At 37.7% G+C, this 18061-nt stretch overlaps 2 protein-coding genes across 2 annotated transcripts in view; one reads left to right on the top strand and one right to left on the bottom strand.

The window, feature by feature from the left end:
• LOC107186255 (cyclic AMP response element-binding protein A) overlaps positions 1-3853 on the top strand; it is a 30655-nt gene extending 26802 nt beyond the window's left edge. The window contains exons 4-7 of the mRNA XM_015574084.1: positions 702-1033; positions 2014-2289; positions 2391-2534; positions 3111-3853. Of these exons, the coding sequence (XP_015429570.1) occupies positions 702-1033; positions 2014-2289; positions 2391-2534; positions 3111-3296 (938 nt within the window). The 3' untranslated portion in view covers positions 3297-3853. The remainder of the gene's footprint in view (positions 1-701; positions 1034-2013; positions 2290-2390; positions 2535-3110) is intronic.
• A 5057-nt stretch (positions 3854-8910) lies between these two features.
• Positions 8911-16165, bottom strand: LOC107186195 (protein amnionless-like). Its single transcript, XM_015574017.1, has 6 exons — positions 15893-16165; positions 14428-14732; positions 14223-14346; positions 13692-13926; positions 12543-12696; positions 8911-9286 (listed from the first exon to the last, which is right to left on the bottom strand). Exons 1-6 carry the CDS (start codon positions 16163-16165, stop codon positions 8923-8925), a joined length of 1455 nt encoding a protein of 484 aa, XP_015429503.1. The 3' UTR covers positions 8911-8922.
• Positions 16166-18061: the final 1896 nt, after the last annotated feature.

Genomic DNA, 18061 nt, shown 5'->3' with positions numbered 1-18061 from the left:
GTATAAAATAATAATAGAAAAAAAAACATTCGTATTTAAGTGTTGTTGGATGTTCAATTAATAATCATTCATGAATTATGAGGAAAACACTTTATTTATGTAGATATATTAGAGGAGGTGGTCTAAATATAGATTGGTAATTTTACTTCAGGTCTTATTGCTAAACCTGTTGAAGATTTTTAGTTTCCATTACGATACGGAGTTAAAATAAAGCTTCTTTGTTTCATAAGTCGTGGTTTCATACTATTCCCGGTAGGATGAAGTACCTAATATGACTCTGTACATTCAACTAGCCCATATTTAGACCCTAACCTGCATTCAGACCTCTACTGATTATTATACAATTCAACGATGTATACGATTACAACGAAATTCCATCAAAGTATGAGTCTTAAGTAAGGGATGAGGTGTCTAATCATTCAACTTAGTCTTCCAGTAACTGAAACCTGGGTGACTAATTAGGGAAAGTTCGGGTGACCAAATATTAACGTCGCAGTGACTAATACATTTTGGACAAATTCTTATCGTTAGTGATTTAAAATTAACAGCAACTGATTATACAATAATATAAAATATTTGCAAAATACAGAATTGGGAACAATAATCAGTAATAATGTTCAACTAGGTCGAAGGATTAAAGAAAATCTAAAATATATAAATGACTATTCATAGTGATGATCGAAAAAAACGTTTAATTTCAGACATGGAAGAGGAATGTTTCCCGGTGATCTCGATGAGCACAACCTCGGGACGGGATGAGCTGCCTTCGTCGTCGTCATCGGCAATGACAGCGTCATCTACCTCAACTATTATCCTAAAGAGAACCAACAATCTAGTACCTGAAGACGCGGAATGCGCCGAGATCAAAGGGGAACCGCTAAGCGCACCTAGTAGTCCCTCGGAGTCCTGTCACACGACGATGGTCGACGACAAGAGCACGATAACCATGGTGTTCCCTCAGACTCTTCATTTCTCTAAGAACCACCTGTCTCAAACCAGCGACAGTGAGGAGGACGACGAGGAATACTATCAGGTTAGCACTGGAATTCTTCGGAACACCTGTAATGTCTCTAAAGCCACGGGAATCGACAAATCCAACATCATTTTGTCCTATTTCGTTCGAACTGACATTTATATTGATCCTTATAACATGGTTTCAAGTGGTTGCACGGCACATGTACTGTTTTTAGAGTGAGAATTGAGTACACGTTAGTTCCAAGAGCAAAATGTCCAATGGTGGGTTATCCTCTTGATCAAAACTGCTTGACAGACTTTGCCCATAATAGACCCGTACCCCCTATTATCTTCTATGACTTTTATTCTTTGCGAAGCTCAGTTGGACATACACTACCGTTCATTAGTATTTGCTCTTCCATCAAAGAAAAGTTCACCCGTTTCTATTCTACGTATTCTGGTTAAAGTAGAAATGAACCAAGTATGCCTTGTCTGAAATCGCGTTGAAAAATACTGATTCTCAATAAAATGCGTCTGTCTATACTACATTAGGTATACAGACTAATTCGTGGCCTTATTTCCATAGATTGGTTTTTTTTACTTACAAAAACTCAAAATGCAGTCTAGTCTTGAAGATATTCCTCATCACTTTCTATACATTTACGTCATTCCTTTGGGCAATGACTGATTCCCATCCCGTAAAAATAATAGCGGTTTCGTGTCAATAATTAATTATGGAGGCCACAAATGAATTTATACACCTAATACTTGTAAGCAGTAGTATACCCATCTTAAGGTGCGTATCCTTGTATCGTACCACCGTTGCATATCAATGTGGACGGGCAAACGTTGCATATGAAAATGTATCGTATGGTGATATGATACGATGATACGCAACGGTGATACAATACAAGTATACGTAACAAATGAATACGCACCCCTAGAGCGCATAAGTTCATATGAGTACTGTAATTCGAACCGTGGATGAAGCTAAATAGCTCATTATACAGTTGATCTTTCATGCGTTATTTCAACCGATATTTCTCTGTTTGTCCCTAGAGCATGGAGGTAGACGACTACAACGGTGAGGTTTGCGACGGCAAAGAAACGAATTCACGAGGATCGAGACAGGGCCTGCCGCCAACACCGCCCAGCAGCGCGAGCTCCGACAGCGAGGGTACCGCTTCCGCTTCCTGCTCGCCGGAACGCCGAGATTCCCAGAGCTCCACGCACGCACAGAATCTCAGGGGATTGCTGACGCCCAGGCTGTACGTGACGAACAGCACGCACACCACCAGACAGCCGATCCACACACCGTTGATTTCCTGTCAGCCGGTGAGCATACCTACCGCGAGGAAAGAAGATGATCGCCCGGCTGGTAACGACCGGCCGCCAGTCAACGTTCTCGTTAACGTTACGCGAAATCGATTTTGCAGAAAGGATCGACCGGTGTTCTCACGCTGACCGAGGAGGAGAAGAGGACGTTAATAGCCGAAGGATATCCTGTTCCGACGAAGCTGCCGTTGACCAAGCAGGAGGAGAAGTCGCTCAAGAAGGTTCGGAGAAAAATTAAAAATAAGGTAAGATCCGAGCATTCGGCTTTATATACCTATGTTAAGTCAGAATTGAGAATGTTTCGTTAGCTATTAATCAACGATATGTCTTTTAGCTTCAGTAGTTAGTAGTGGATTTTGACCTGGCGCAAGGTACATTGGTCAAAAAAGTAAAGTACTCTGCTCGTAAATATGACGTATATAATCTCCGAAAAGTTTTTTGTACAAGTATATCTAGATGTTTACAGCATCAGTTTTCTGTGAAAAAGATATTAGTTTATATATGCATATTAATTTTCACTTTTCCGGTGCAACTGGACCGTCCACATTAGCAAACCCCTAATTCGTTTGAACAGTGTATAAAGTATTGTACTCCTATCGGTTACATGTGTAAAGAATATTAGTTATAATTCATTAATTCTAATTCTAGACAGAGTTTAGTTTTAATTGATGTCTTTGTCACCTTTATTGGGTCGCAATCGTTAAATCCGGATGTGTATGGTGAAGGTCGAAAAAGTGAAGCTCTAACTGAAGACGTGGAATGACTGTATAACGTTATTCTAAACTAATCTAAACCATCGGTCATTTGCTTCCCTATTTCAGATATCCGCCCAGGAGTCTAGGCGAAAGAAAAAAGAGTACATGGACGGTCTCGAGCGACGAGTGACTCTGTTGACGAACGAGAATTCCTCGTACAGAAATCGATTAACCGCATTGGAGGACACGAATCGCGAGTTGTTGAAGGAGCTGCAACGTCTGCAGGCTCTGCTCCAGCTTCAGAACTCCTAGAGATCCTGTTCGATCGAACGGTTTGTCAGACGAGCTCGATAATATCGGGGATCGTCGTCGTTTCGGGAGGACAATTTGTGACTCGACGTTACTGAGGTTCCGTAACTGTTTTTTTTTTATTTAAGACTGGAGACGTAAGTTCTATAGTGTTCCTGATCGAACGTCGAATTAAGGACCCTACCCCTTCTTGATTTCTCGCTAGAGAATGAAAGCGGTCGATTCTACGTCGGGCCCCGAGGTTCGTTTAGCTTCTAAGTCAGAGACGAGAGGTTTTTGTGGAGCTCGTGCAATTCCCTTTACATTCCTGTGAAGTCTTCCTTGCGTAGAGGCCGGGTCCAGTATTTCAGATCGCCGTTCAACGACCAATATTAACCTAAGATTAGCTACCGACTCCGAGGAACTCGTGTATTGTCTTCCCGGTTCCATCGCGGAGGGAATCGAAGAGGTTCGGTATAAACTATAACCGGGAGTGCCTTTCTTTTTCGCGCTGGTTCCGATGTTCTTCTTCCCTTCGGCCGACCAGAGACACATACTTACGGTCTAAGTCGTGGAATTTATGGTGCGTTGTTTGCCACGGTCCGCCGTACGGTCACGTGAAGTAAGTTCGAAAATTGTGTAATTTTTTCTTATGGTCACTAGCTCCCACCTTCTGCGCTTGGTCAGCTTGATGGACGATCTTTGGTGGTCTCTTGCGACCAATTATCTTTGTTTTCACATAATGTATCGAAATTGATATTGTTATTTGAACAAAGACCGATCGATAGACGGAACTGCAACCAAGAATCAGTCCTTTTTTCTTCTTTGCAAACGTAATTTCACATACGAAAGTCCGATAAACGAAGTAGGTATACAAAATGAAGATGACGTTCGATTTCGATTAACAGGTGACATCGAAGGTGGTTTATAGATTAGTGTGAGAATTTATATTAATTATTAAAGTATTTAACGGTGTGTCCGAGCAATTCTCGAGCGTCCATTGCTCGTCGATATTTAGAATCGCTGATAGCGGTGGAAACTATTCAATTTCGTCCAAAAGTCCGTGTTCTTGCTCGGACGTTCGTGCAATTTATTATACGGGACCCAATTCGAATCCCGTCACGTTGTGCATTGTGAGAAGCTGTGCGTTATTATATATAGGTAATTTTATGAGTCTAAAAAGTCGTGTGTGCGCATGTTCTCTTCACGGACGTTATATATTATTTTATCTACGAAGTTAAGGTGTGCTGCAGGGATAATTTAACTCCAGACACAAATTTGTACATTGTATTTGGAAAACGAACGATTGGTTTTCCGAGTCTCCACGCGACAGAGGGAGTATCTCTTTCCATTAAGGTTTTAATAAGATAGCGTGCAATGATAGTGGCCGCTTCGATCTTCTTTCGTTAAGGTTCGTTTTTTAAACATCGCGCCACGGAACGTAGGAATAACTCTTTTTCTTTTTTTAATCGCGAGTTTTAAAATGAAGGGTGAGACGTAATTGTTTGTCAAAACATAAGTTGAAAGTGTGCAGAGAACTATTTTCACAAGGACCTTCGTTATTGAGAAAAAGTGAACTGGAAGTGAAAGGTGTATCGGATCAATTCGACTGATTTTTCGAGTGATATCTATCCGTTTTTAAATCACGTCTCACCTTCCGTCACGATCGACTTCAGTGATCCACGAATAGACACCACCGAACATGTGATCATTACCGTTTCGTGACATCTAGGTACAAATATCATCGATCACGATCATTCAAGTTAGAGTTATAGAGAAACACCGACGAAGGATTTAAGGAAGAGACTGTCTCGAGGAGAGAACGAGGCTTCCATTAGATAATAATCGTCTAGAATGATACGGTAAGAATTATTTCGACAAAATATCCGGAATTTTAACAAACGTTCTGTCGATTGCGTTCAACTAGATTGTACATCATTCTGCGATAAAAAAAAGGTAAAATAAACATTGCAAACCATTGATATAAACGTTGTGAGTCCATTACAATTATCACTGGACTATTTATGTTTCCATATTTCATCTGATATCGTACCGTTTTAAAATAAATATATATATAATATATATTATGGCCGAAGGTTTAAGGAATTCATTGATACTTTTTATCACGGGATGATGCAATCACGTGTTGCTGAGAAAAAAAGATTTATAATGATCGTTACGAGACGTCTTTCGAAAAAATCGCAGGGACCATTCAACGAATCCGTGTCTCCCATTCCTCCGTTTAATCCTCCGTACGTGAGGATAACGCCCGTTTCGAAAAAAAAAGACGGTATAGCCCGATCACGTTAGTACGGGACACGAAATCCGAGAGAAGCTCTTCGTACGACCCCTGTCATTCGATTTTATCACGTGTCGCGCGGAGCTTTCGCGGTGCGATACACGTGGAAAATTATCATTCTGGCTTCGTTGATCTCTCGATCGCGGCTGGAAATGCAAATGGGATCTCGCGGGAGGCTCAATCGAGTTTACTGAAAGCTTTCCCGCCGTAGGCGTCAACGAAATCGATCGAGCGAGGAATTCGAGGTCGGTTAGGGCTTAAAAAGATATTTCGTTTGGACGAAGGTAATAGTGTTTGGATTGAAAGAAGTATTTTGAATCGTGTTTAATTACTTTGGAGCATGGTTTTCTTTCAAACCAATACGATCACTGACTCTTAATGTACCGTTACGGACCCATTCCCTGATCATTTAAGAGTACCTATCGTGATTTTTCTTGACGTATAAGTAGAACAATTAGCCGGAACCAAAAGTATTATTGTTCTTGGAATAAGTCTATGTTTTATCTTTAATTTCGTGTAACAAAAGTGGAGAAATAGTAATACAATGAAATTATAATTTAACTTTTAAAGTAAGAAGTGCAAAGGGAGCAATTTCTGATGACTTAAATTATATATTTACATCACGCTCTGAGCTATCAAATTTTATGTGTAAATTTCCAAATAGTTAATTTAGTAATTTTTTAGAAAAAAACCTTCATTTTAAGAAACTTATTATATAGTATCTATATACTAAACTGATCAGGAATTGTGTCCTTCACGGTATTCCAGTTTAAACCAATTTCGAGGGACCGTATTTGGTTGACTGTAAACTATGACACGTGTGTTTGCAGTACCGAAAAAAATACGGGATCGTATAGTTTACTTGTGATAAGAAAATAGCAAGATGAGCAGAAAAGAATGTTGACTCCGTGACTGTTGATTGCCCCTATCTGCACACGGACGGGATACCACTACTTTTTCGAAGAAACGTGCTTCTACCCTTCTTAAAGTAGAACTATCTCCGTCCACTCGGAACATTTCCATGCAGTCCTGTTTAAGGAAGATGCCTTTTTGCATAGTGCAATCAATGTTTAACCTTAGAAGTAGGTAGACAGTGTAGTTACTATTTATAATATTCCTGTGTAAAATTCTAACATTTCTTTGATGATGAAGATATTGATCACCTGAAAGTCTTTTTTTCTACGATCTTTACATGGGTCAGTTGACCAACATATTATATTCTGCCGACTTGTACTCTTCCCTTGTTAATTTCTATCTACAATGCAATATATTAAAAGCGATCGTATACGATTTATCTAGACAGTTAAGGAACACGAACGAATTACTAAGAGTTCAATAGCCAAACACAATAGAAGGTTAAACGAATACTCACTGTTAAGTATCACATTCTCCATGATGTAATCTTTTTCATCGATACATTCACGTGCCTCGAGAAATCAACGATTGTTACTCAAAAAATAAGTGTCTTGCAGCTTCAAACAAAACTTAACCCTAAAATGGAATTTTTTTTAATCTAGTTTCATAAGAAAAGTCACAGAAAATTCAAGTTCTTCGATCTTTCTATTTTCATCCTCCCAAAATCTTCAAAAAGCCGATTTTTAAGTACTTGGTCCAAATACCGTTCCCGTCCGAAATATCGTACGAAGAGTCTTCGTGATTTTGTCCTTAAACAAAACCAGATCGCTGATCGTATTTGTGTACAAAAACGCCAATTTATGCAGTTTTATTGAGAACAGAGAGAGAGAGAGTTTAATATATTCTATTAATAAAGCTTTATATAAATGGTTATATATATAAAGAGAGAGATAAATATATATATATATATATATGTATACATAAAATGTTTCTATATAAACAGATAATATATGTATACACTAAATAAACGTAACATGTTTCGCGCAACGATAGAAGTACGCGTGTGCGCGTAGCCTGTACGCGGCGGTTGACTTCATTATTATCGCGAAAAGGAACGAGAGAAAGAAATCATCATTCGTAACTCATTCACTGCGTGCCCGTTTTGCATACATATGTATCGAGTGTATATTCGTAACCGCAGAGTCTTTATGTGTATATCTGTATACGTGTCCGTAGTTGTGCGACGGTTTATCCTATTACGATCGTCTTCGAGTAAGTGTCTACCCGCGATGACAGTACGCTGGATGCCACGTGGTCGGTCCCGCACGTGAGTCCGAGTTGAAAAAAGTTGTACGACGAGGAATAAACACATGTGACTTGAATTATCGTCCACAGTTTCGTCCCTTTATTTAGCGCTAAGTTTAAATTATATCATAGTTGTAATTTAGCAGTAATTTTGTTCCCCTAGTTCTTGGCTTTTTATACTATCTAAGAACATCTATTAGGAGTGTAACAGAGGCATCTGAGAATTTTTGTTAGACTTTCTATATTTTTATAGTATGTTTGAGAAATGGTGAAACTGACGTATAAGGTTACCTATTATTCTAATTGGTCCTTGTCAATTTCCTACTCGTTCGATCTGATAGTCCAGGAAAACGTCGATGAAGAAATTTCACTGTTTAATTAGCTGGAGAATCTATTTAAGAGTCGGAGAACCTCTTGAACGACGTCTATTCCACTCCTTTTCATTTTCCAATCCTCGTTTGATACTTTAGGACCTATCAGTTTCAGAGCAATGCTATCCGTTTAAGTGTATCAGGATATTCTGTAGGTAATATGAATTTCAAAGAGTCGGTTAATACCTTGCCACCGCAGTCTTCGAAGCTTACGTTCCTTTATTGTTATTGAAATATCATTGTAGGACAGCACAGAATAATATAAAATTGTAATTACTACTAATCAGAAGTTGACGGGTTTTCTTGGATAATTTTACGCTGAACATGATCCATGCGTTAATTAACAATGCTGGACGAACGACAATGTAAAATGATTATTAATGACATTCTATCTACTATTCGAACGTTTCTAGAAACATCTTTGTTCTGTCGTGTCCCAGATGAGTATTCAACAATTAAACTGGAACTTTGAGATACTAGATTGTTCTATAATAAATGTCGTTTTCCAATACACTTTATTTCAGGCATCTTAAAATTCTTAAATCAATTCAGTAAGTTCACAATTTCTGATACGAATATCTATAAGTTAAAACGAGACAGAATTTTGAATCCTGCAGTAGAGTCTTAATTACCTTAATAATAACACATAAATAGTACTAAACTTCATTAAAATCTTTATTTTATTACATTTCTCAATAAATACATAAACGTCCGCAGTCTAGACTCATAATCGTTCATATTCTGTTATTTAAAAACGACATTTATGCTGCAACAATCTAATATTTAGCTGGCTAGATTAAATGTCAACCTTAGAATTGCATCACTCATCGATATCCACGTCCACTTCCTCAATACGATCTTCTACTTTGTCCTTTAAGGTGGCCATACTGATTGTGAGTGGGGAGTTCATATCCAACACCTCCTCATCTTCCTCCTCTTTGCGTCTTCTCTTCGATCTGTACAAAGGATTTTCGAACCTACCCCCGGACGCTTCCTCGGCGCCATCCACCTCATTTTCGGTCCCCTGTTCGATGTTGCCCGACACGTCGGCGATTCGCACGTTGCCCTCCAAGACGTTCTCGAAACGAGCGAAACTGAATGGTTTGCTGCCCTGCGGGGACTTATTGTCCACGCGAATGCCGTCCCGAATCGAGGTGAAAATTTCGCCGCAGCTTGAGAGGATGCTACGAAAATACAGGTTCGTGGATAAAATTAAATTAAATTATTAATTACATTGAATACTTTTTTTCTTAAACCATATGATTTAGTTTAAGAAAATTATATATTAAGGTTACATTTGTAGTGTAGGTGTATCAATAAGCACTCAAAAATTTCTTGTTAATGGTAACATTGTTTGAATTTAAAACATCTTTGCATCCTTTTCTTCGAATATCGAAGAACGAGGACAAATACCGTAGAATAGGGCTTTGATTTCAAGGCAAGTATTAAATTTGACTAAATACAGTGGTTTACTTATTGGCACATCTAATAGTTATTCTAGTTACTGAATTGAATATAGTATGTCATAAATGATAGTTTCGATCAAAGAATTGTGAAATCATTATGAAGTAATCTAAGTAGTTGATCATCATTAACTAATCTGAAGAAATTATTATACAATCTAATTTATAGATTAATAATTATGTAATAATCATTGTATGCCAATGACACTATTTATGACACTACTATATAAATAGAAATTAATGAAATCATGTCAATGATATATAAGTAGTTGCATTTATGTAGACAGAAATAAATTGTGATTTAATTATCATTAAGCAGGAACATCTCCACCACGAAGAGAATAATTCAAGTGTCTCTATATTTTCGGCCAGTATATATAGTATATTCTCCTTTTCAAACGTCCCTCCCGTTTAATCCCCATCGCGAATTACGCTGCTCGTTCGCTCTCGCGTGAAATAATAAACTATTTGACTTGATTGGACAGGTCGAGGTAATTAAATGCTACGAGCAGCGAACGAAAGGGTCGCCGGGTAACGCGACGGCGAAGAAACTGCCGAGTGTAAAACGGTAAATTGTAAACGGCACCGAGTTTCACGGGTGCTAGGTGCTAGGTCGTTGCCACCGGCGTTTCGTAAATTGAATCAGTCTCTTGTATTAAAACGATCCTAATTACAACTCTTTTATTCAATTCTATAATCAAACAAAAAATTCCTTTCGTGTACAATATGAAAATTTGTATAAGTATCGTCTTCTAAATACGAATGGTGCCTCGGCATTTATTTTCCATCAGCCTGACAAGTTAAAGGGATATCACACCTTGTAGGCCTAACTGAATACGGAAATTTAACATTTCTTTTTCGGGTAATTATTGAGTAAAATATTGAGATGTCTTCAAAGGGCGTTAAGCAACATTTTAACTTTATTTTCATAGAATATCTATTATATAAAGTTAAAAAATGGCGGAGTTATGTAGCATTGTCTACTGTCATGTTAGGAAGGACACCGTCAGCCGGCATTCAGTAGTCCGAAACTATTCGTTCGACTAACTTCAAATTTCGACACATTATTCCGTATAAAATTATCTACAATGCAGCGTACATTTATTTTATATTCTAATTTGGTGAATTTTTATAAATTTTCAGAGTCAATATTTTTCAGTGAAAAAAATTTGTTTATAAAGCTCCAATTTCCTCATTTCTTAAAATTATTCTACATTCTAGAGAATTTTATAAAGAATAATGTTTCTAAACTTGAAGTCAATCTGGCTGACAAGGACATACTATTTAACTCAATAATTACCTGGGGAAAAATAATTTTTTTACGTATTCTTCTAAGAACGTGTGATAATGTGGTGTACTCCATTAAAGCCTAAACATCTGAATTTTTCCCGAATGTTTCGTAGTGCACGTGTGTTGATTCTAATTTTCCAGTTGCAACGTCTACGCCTCGCACCCTCCGTGTTCGAGGCAAATGGCCGGAAAGGGAACTTTCTGTAACTTCGACGTGTCGTAGTTCACTTCGTGCCCAATATCGGTGCAACTGCAGTTCGGTTTACTGGGCGCAAACACACCAGTTCGCCCTCTGGAATTCAAAGCAACCACCGCTCGACCTCCCCCGTAACCCAATGCCACGTGTGCCATTTCATTATCCGAATGCGTGTGGGTGCTTATGTACAGAGAGATTTAGGTAATAATTATAGCGAAAATATCGCAAAATTCGAAGGCGAATTCATACAAATTCGCGTTTAAATAACATATAAAAATATAACTTTTACTTTTAATCCTTAAGATTATATGTTACCAAGGCAGTCAGAACAGATTCATTAGATCATTGATTTGCGTATTTTTAACAAGCTTTTACCAACGTGTTCGAAATATCAGATAACCGAGAAGATTTCATGCCGTTTTACTCAATGGAGATACACAAAGTTGATCAAACAATACTTTATTAAGAAAAGTAGTCACCTTCTGTTACCTTTTTCCAACGATCTAACAATTTTTCCATTACTTTTTTAATTTGACAGTGATAAAACCTAGAAACGGCACGAACTTTCTTGGTTACTTGATAGAAACACGTTCGTCTTCCGTAGTTCCAGTGTTAGTTAGTTAACTCGAAGTTGTCAGGTGGTTCGTCGCGTTTACTAATTAAAATACGAGAATTTTGTGATTACATGTCTTAGGTAAAAATTGATATGAGGAAAGACGTTTTAGAAAAGTGATGATAAATTTTTCCACTGCCACTCTCATATTCGACCGACATACGTGGGTGTCCATATATCTAACGGGGGCGGAAATAGAGATAGAAAAAAAAGGGGGAACACGATGGAAAAAAGTAATTACACGGAATATGAAAGACGAGGTTGCAGTTTGCAAGTGGCCTCGTTCCTCGTCCTTCACCCCCTTCCCCCCAAAACTCGGCGCCCTTATATATCCAACGGACCGGAAGTCTGCGAAATTAACTTCTCTCGCGTGTATTTTGCGCGGTAGATTTCCTAAAAGTGTTTTCACTCTTCGTGGTTGCTGTAATAACTTGCTCCCTTATTATTTAAGATATTACGAAAAGATTTGCAAAAATATATTCGTCCTTCGTAAATATCAATACTGAAAGACATAGGGGTATATAAGTTTCTTTTGCAATGAACATGTTCACGATATGTTCCCTATTCAACGTGATAGTATTATAACTATAATGGTATTATAGTACTATTCATTGAATAGTATGCCACTGATTAAGAACTTTTTTACTATTGATGAACAAACTATCTGCTTCAGCTATAGTAAAATTTGTACTCCTATATTTTCTAAGTTTTATTCAATTTAAAACTATCACTTTCAAGAATGTTTGTTTGTTTTTTCTCGTAGGAATTTATAATGTGAGAACATTTTTTAAAAATGTTCCACGGTCCACGTTTCAAATAGAACCTACTAAACAATTCCATAACTATTTCGATCCTTATTCACGAATGATTATACTTACTATCTGGACGAGTATCCGAAGTACGTGAAACCAATGAAAAAAAGTCCTAAAATGATTAACGGTGTTCCGAAAAGCGGAACCAATGCCACGACCACTCGGTGATCTCTCATCGCCGCGCCAGCAGTCTCCGTGCTTAGCACTTCGATCTTCATACCTGTTTCAATCAGAAACGTAGATTTTCAATTTTCACACAGTTAATCAGTTTATTTTCGAATCGAATCGTTAACTGCAAAACTCCGCAGTTTCTTGTTCACGCGTGGAATCGGTCATGCAATAACACCTTCGAGACTCTAAAGTTTCCTGGAAAGAAGTATTCCTATTCGACTCCCACAGCCTCTATATCGAGAACCAATTTTTCTCCCTATTACTGGAGAATGTCATTAGTCATTAACTTATTGGGAAACGACGTGGAAGACTGGTGGAATCTACAAAAATACTTTCTAAAGGTTCACTCGTTTTATCGAGGCTTCAACACCCTATTCTCCGTAACTACGGCTTCTGTACGATATTCTCTAACAATTCTGCATCGCAGAATATATGTTGGTCAATAAAATTAACGAAATGAAGTGCTATATTATATTCATCTAGTAGCTTCATTGTTTCGTTAAAAGAGCCTCGGTATCGAAAGACCACGATTCACTGTATACAGAGTGTCTCAGCTAACTTGATCACGTCACTATGATTATTTTTACTGGAATGACCTTATCTTGTACCAAAGATCGATAGAGTATCAAATTCTGAGTAAAAATTGGGTTAGGAAATAATCACTGCATTGAAATCGCTGTATTGAAGTTGAGGGGCATCAGTTCGACCACCTATAGCTTCCAGATAGTAAGTATGTATTCAAAATTATTTTGTAAATATCTCATTAACTGGGTTTAGGACGTATGAAGATCATCTTTACTCAGAATTTGATCAAGGTGAAAAAAATCAAGGTGACCTTGTAATCTCTGAAATGCCTCCACCCACAAAAAAAGCACGTACCTTACAAGATGTGCATTTTGATGCCATTTAAGTTCCCCCACTCAACACTTTCGTAAAATGTACCCGTGAAGTTATTATTCGAGGTGATCAAGTTAGCTGAGACACCCTGTATGTTGGTCTAAGCTTTAGAGTCTAAGGGGAGTGTTTCTTACGAAGGAATTTTACTTAGCAAGGTCCTCCTCATATTCTCGACCGCTTCCAGAATATCGATTCCGGAATAGTCGCCCTTTTCCTTTATCAGAACCTCCGCCGTTCCGTCCCAGCAACGTCTTACGTGCCACGCGACTCTTTCCGCATATCCTTCCAGGGCTTCGCTCGCCGCCGCTCGTACCATCGACAAAGACGCTTTGCTCGACAAAGACAGCCGGCCGCCGCAGTACCGACAACAGTGGCCCTCCACCTGGAATATTTCAAAAAATTGAAATGCTCACTTATCTTCCTGTAGTCGAATGCACCATAAAATCGGAAAATTTGAATTCGACAAATTTATGTCTGAAAGATTCACCAATTCTTTAAATAATTGTAGACAGAAATTTTATTTAATTCAACCGATTTCGAATTAATTAAGCAATAGAATTAAAAGGATGTCGCTGGTTTCAATTCACGGTAACCTTGGATAAATGCTTAAATGATATTCGAACTTTTATTATCATTATTTCTCCATGTAGTATTATGAGTATTAGACGATAAACCTACTGTTAAGGGAAATTCGCAAGGTGTAAATCCGCACTTTGGTCTCTGAATCGCGCAGATCTCCTCCAAGTAGTCGCCTTTCGGATCGTTCTGACAGGGACACTTCTCACAACTGTAGTCAGCGTATCTGAATATTTACGATATCTAATAAATTAATTTTCATTCAATCACAATACCGTATATTTTATAATACAGTAATTCAACCCACGCCACAGTAAATATTCCTTTATCGAACTCCCTTTGGTTTTCCATTTCCATCCACTGCCACGATTCCAACGGATTTTTCTCGTCCGCTATTCTAACCGATCTCACCTCGATCTTTCTCATTGGCATAAGAACGCTGAACGTTCGTTGTTTACTCGGCAGAATTATATCGTCCTGACGACAGGGGACTTGCTCGAGATGAGGTGCAGCTTCAGAACTTCCGTTCCAGTTCTGAGGATCTGCCCAAAACAAATGACCCTCCTTTAGCCATCGACTGATCCTCTTTGGAGATTTTCGTAAATCATTTAACTGCAACGAAACATTGAACTTTTTATCATTTCCTTGCAGCCAATATTATATGCTTTATTTAATGTTACTTTTAATACTAATAAGATTAGGAAGAAAAACTGGTTTAATTGTCGTTTTACAAATTAATGACAAGAAAAGGCATTCATGTCATCATTGGATGAAGTCAAGAGTTCTAGCTCAACTAGTATTCCAAACGCAAGTATGGGCCCAATGTTAATGTTCTTTAATATTTTCTCATTGTCCAAAATCTTTTACACATATCCATGAATTAATACACTATATGGCATAATTATAAAACCACTTTTTTCCAGGGAACATAATTTGGCATGGCATATTTAGCTCGTTTTTATTTTAACCACAATACATAAGAATTGAAATTTTTAGGGTGGTTGTATAGTCATGCCACGCAGTGTATTTCTCATTTTTATGTTCTATCCACAAAGAATTCATTGACATAATGTGAAGAAGTTCATAAAAGGTTATAGTTTGCTCAGCTATCTGTACCTAGTATTACATTTACCCGTCATAACATAAATAACCTTTCGACGATACGAAAGCATCAAATTTATGTATCCCCATTCGATTGAGTTTTGAGCGTGCCGGTAATATGCAGCTGTGCAGTGTTAACTCAATTTCGGAAGTAATTTACTACGTGTTGCAGAAGTCCCGTGACAAGTCGATATTTTCATTCTTCGTCTCGATTGAAATTATACTGAAATCTCAGTTGCAGCAAATAGCGGACGATTTACGATTCATTACAAACGAATATCGATCTCTGAAACGATGACATTTCGCGACACATAGTAAATGTAGTGACGAGCAAGTTCGTCTTCCGTTAGGGGGAAAAATAGCGTAGGGGAGCACTTGGTCTCGAGAGTTACTGAAATTTATGCCAAATTAATATTCAGTTTAACATTTATTTCAGTACTTGAAATAAATTTACCACCAAGTAATAAAAGGCCATTCCCCTACGCTGCTTGCTCCCCTAGCGGAAGCTGAGTTTGCTTGTGAATGTACTTTTACTGAAGCTATTGTGAAGCCAAGTGTCGAACTGACTTAATGTTTCATGATAATTCAAGAATAATATCATATAATTCTGTCATAATTCTCAATCATTTTATTAAAAAATATTTAAGTTTCTGGACATAAATGATACATACCTGTAGGCTTCCGTCTCTAGGTAAAACCAAAGACCCAGACCTAGCCAGATCGATCTCAGAAAATCGATGATCGCCAGAAATCGGCATACCCACGGCGTGTCTAGTCTCTAAGGGGAAAATCACGTGGTTATCGTCTTCAGGTACCCGATTATCCATCCAATTCTTTACGGTTCGCCATTCCAAATCTGGCAGCCAAGATTTCTGTATTCCCAAACTTGGTGCCGTTGTAAACGCAAACACCATTAATGTTCCATAACAAATTTCAACCTTCATTTTGTGAGGAATGGCTTGAACGTAACAATCTCAAGGTTTCTTTAAAGGAAAACAACTCTGTCCATCGTAAAGACTAGATTTTGTAGGTTGAAATTATTACTTGAGAAGGCACCAATATTTTCACTGGAATCTTTGATTTTTTTATAAGATTGGGAACACTAGTTTCGAATTGAATTCGTCGACTGCTTATTTGAAACTTTGAAACTTTATAACTGAAGGCACCAATTTTAAATCCAATCTCTGGAGATATTAAGAAATTCGTCTTTCCATTGGAGTTACAGCGTAGTTTCACTAACAGATACGAGTGATTCTAGGGTCTGTCGATCGGAAACTGGGAACAGTATAATCGAAATCCAAGGGGGGCGTGTCCGATTCACGGTGGCCTGCAGCTAAATCGCGTTATTTATCACGATCGTGTGTCGGTTTCAGTGAAACTCTCGGCTGAACGACAGAGAAGGGAACCGATTTATTAATATTATATTGCTACGATAACGGTTTAACGAACTGGAATTTCTGGACTGTTCGGGGTTTTCAATCAACAACTCGCATATTATTCATTTTCTTTTCTCGAAGAACATTTATTCGATAAACTATCGAGCACAAGTTCGACACGATTCTATAAAGAGGCTTATAAGACAGAAAACGCAGCGAAAATTCGGTTTTCGCTCGGCAATTAGGCGGAACGCTTAAAGGACCTTTTAATTAACTCGCAGTAGGTGGAATAATTCTTGGATCTTCGAACGACGATTCGATCCGCTGATTGTACAGATCAATGACGACGTTTCACAATTTGCGTATTAACATTAACGTTCGCTCCGTCCTTAAGCATTAGAGGTTCGTGAAAAATAATAAATTGTACGTAGGACAATATCCTCGATTGTTAAATTTAGTTCACCCATTATAGAGATACAGAGAGGATATTTCACAAGAGTTTACAAGTTTCACTCGAGCGGAATATCGGAGAATTAATTAATTTTTCTCGTTATAGTATTAAACCCTGCTGTTCGCCTGGGGTCTACATCACTCGAAATGAAGATTATATTTCAATAGATACTACGTTTTTAAATATCTGTATTTAATCTTCTAATGGTAAAGTCCAGGTCGTATTCTCATTTTGAAATGTTTTTTATTATTTCGTAAACGATTAATACTTATATTATTATATATTATACAACTCAATTATCATTCCTTATTATATAAGTAAACAAACATTCATATTCAAGATAATACTTCTTTTTACCCGTTTGGAAATAGCAAACAAGAGCTCGGGTCGGATTCAACCCCACCTTACCAAGTATATACGACCTTAAAACTCACCTTACCATTCGAGGGTTAAATTTCACGTTTCTTTTTGTGTATTTTCCATTTCTCAAGAACAAATAATTTCAAAATTCGACATAATTGTATTCCAAGGGATACACACTTGAAAAACAAAGGTGGGGAGAACAGCAGGATTAACAAATCTCGATTCCAAGATTCGATCGTGCTTCAAATCGGTCGTGAAAAGGATTCATTTTATCTAACTCCCATTTTGGACGCGCGGTGTATGTACAGGATCGACCACGAAACGTGGACAGCTTAGATTACTCTACTGTCATAAATACAATTATTTTATAAGATCATTGTACGTTATAACTAAAACTAAGCAGTCGTTCAGTATTGCAGCAAATGGACACCATGTTAAAAATCGTTTTAATCAAGGTAAATGATATTTCCTTAATGTTTTTTGCTCTAGAAGAAAAAAATTACATATGATGCTTTCCGAATGCGTGTTCTCTAAAAAACGGGCGTATAAAATATGTTTATGCACAAAAACCTGAAGGTGACCTAGAAAAATCTGGGAAGAAAGGATTCACAAAAAATTTCATGAATACCAAAATCATGTAATACCAACCA

This window comes from Dufourea novaeangliae, unplaced genomic scaffold (genome assembly GCF_001272555.1).
Source record: "Dufourea novaeangliae isolate 0120121106 unplaced genomic scaffold, ASM127255v1 scaffold64, whole genome shotgun sequence".
Taxonomy (NCBI): Eukaryota; Metazoa; Arthropoda; class Insecta; order Hymenoptera; family Halictidae; genus Dufourea; species Dufourea novaeangliae.
The sequence above is the reverse complement of the archived record's forward strand: the minus strand, read 5'-3'. Positions and strand labels throughout refer to the sequence as shown.

Excerpts from the sequence above, each read along its gene's own strand:
- LOC107186195 (XM_015574017.1), bottom strand. The coding sequence starts at position 16,165 with ATGAAGGTTGAAATTTGTTATGGAACATTAATGGTGTTTGCGTTTACA. Across the intron at positions 14,347-14,427 it reads AAAGGAATATTTACTGTGGC|ATACGCTGACTACAGTTGTG; the intron begins GTGGGTTGAATT and ends GTAAATATTCAG. Across the intron at positions 13,927-14,222 it reads CTTGCGAATTTCCCTTAACA|GTGGAGGGCCACTGTTGTCG; the intron begins GTAGGTTTATCG and ends GAAATATTCCAG.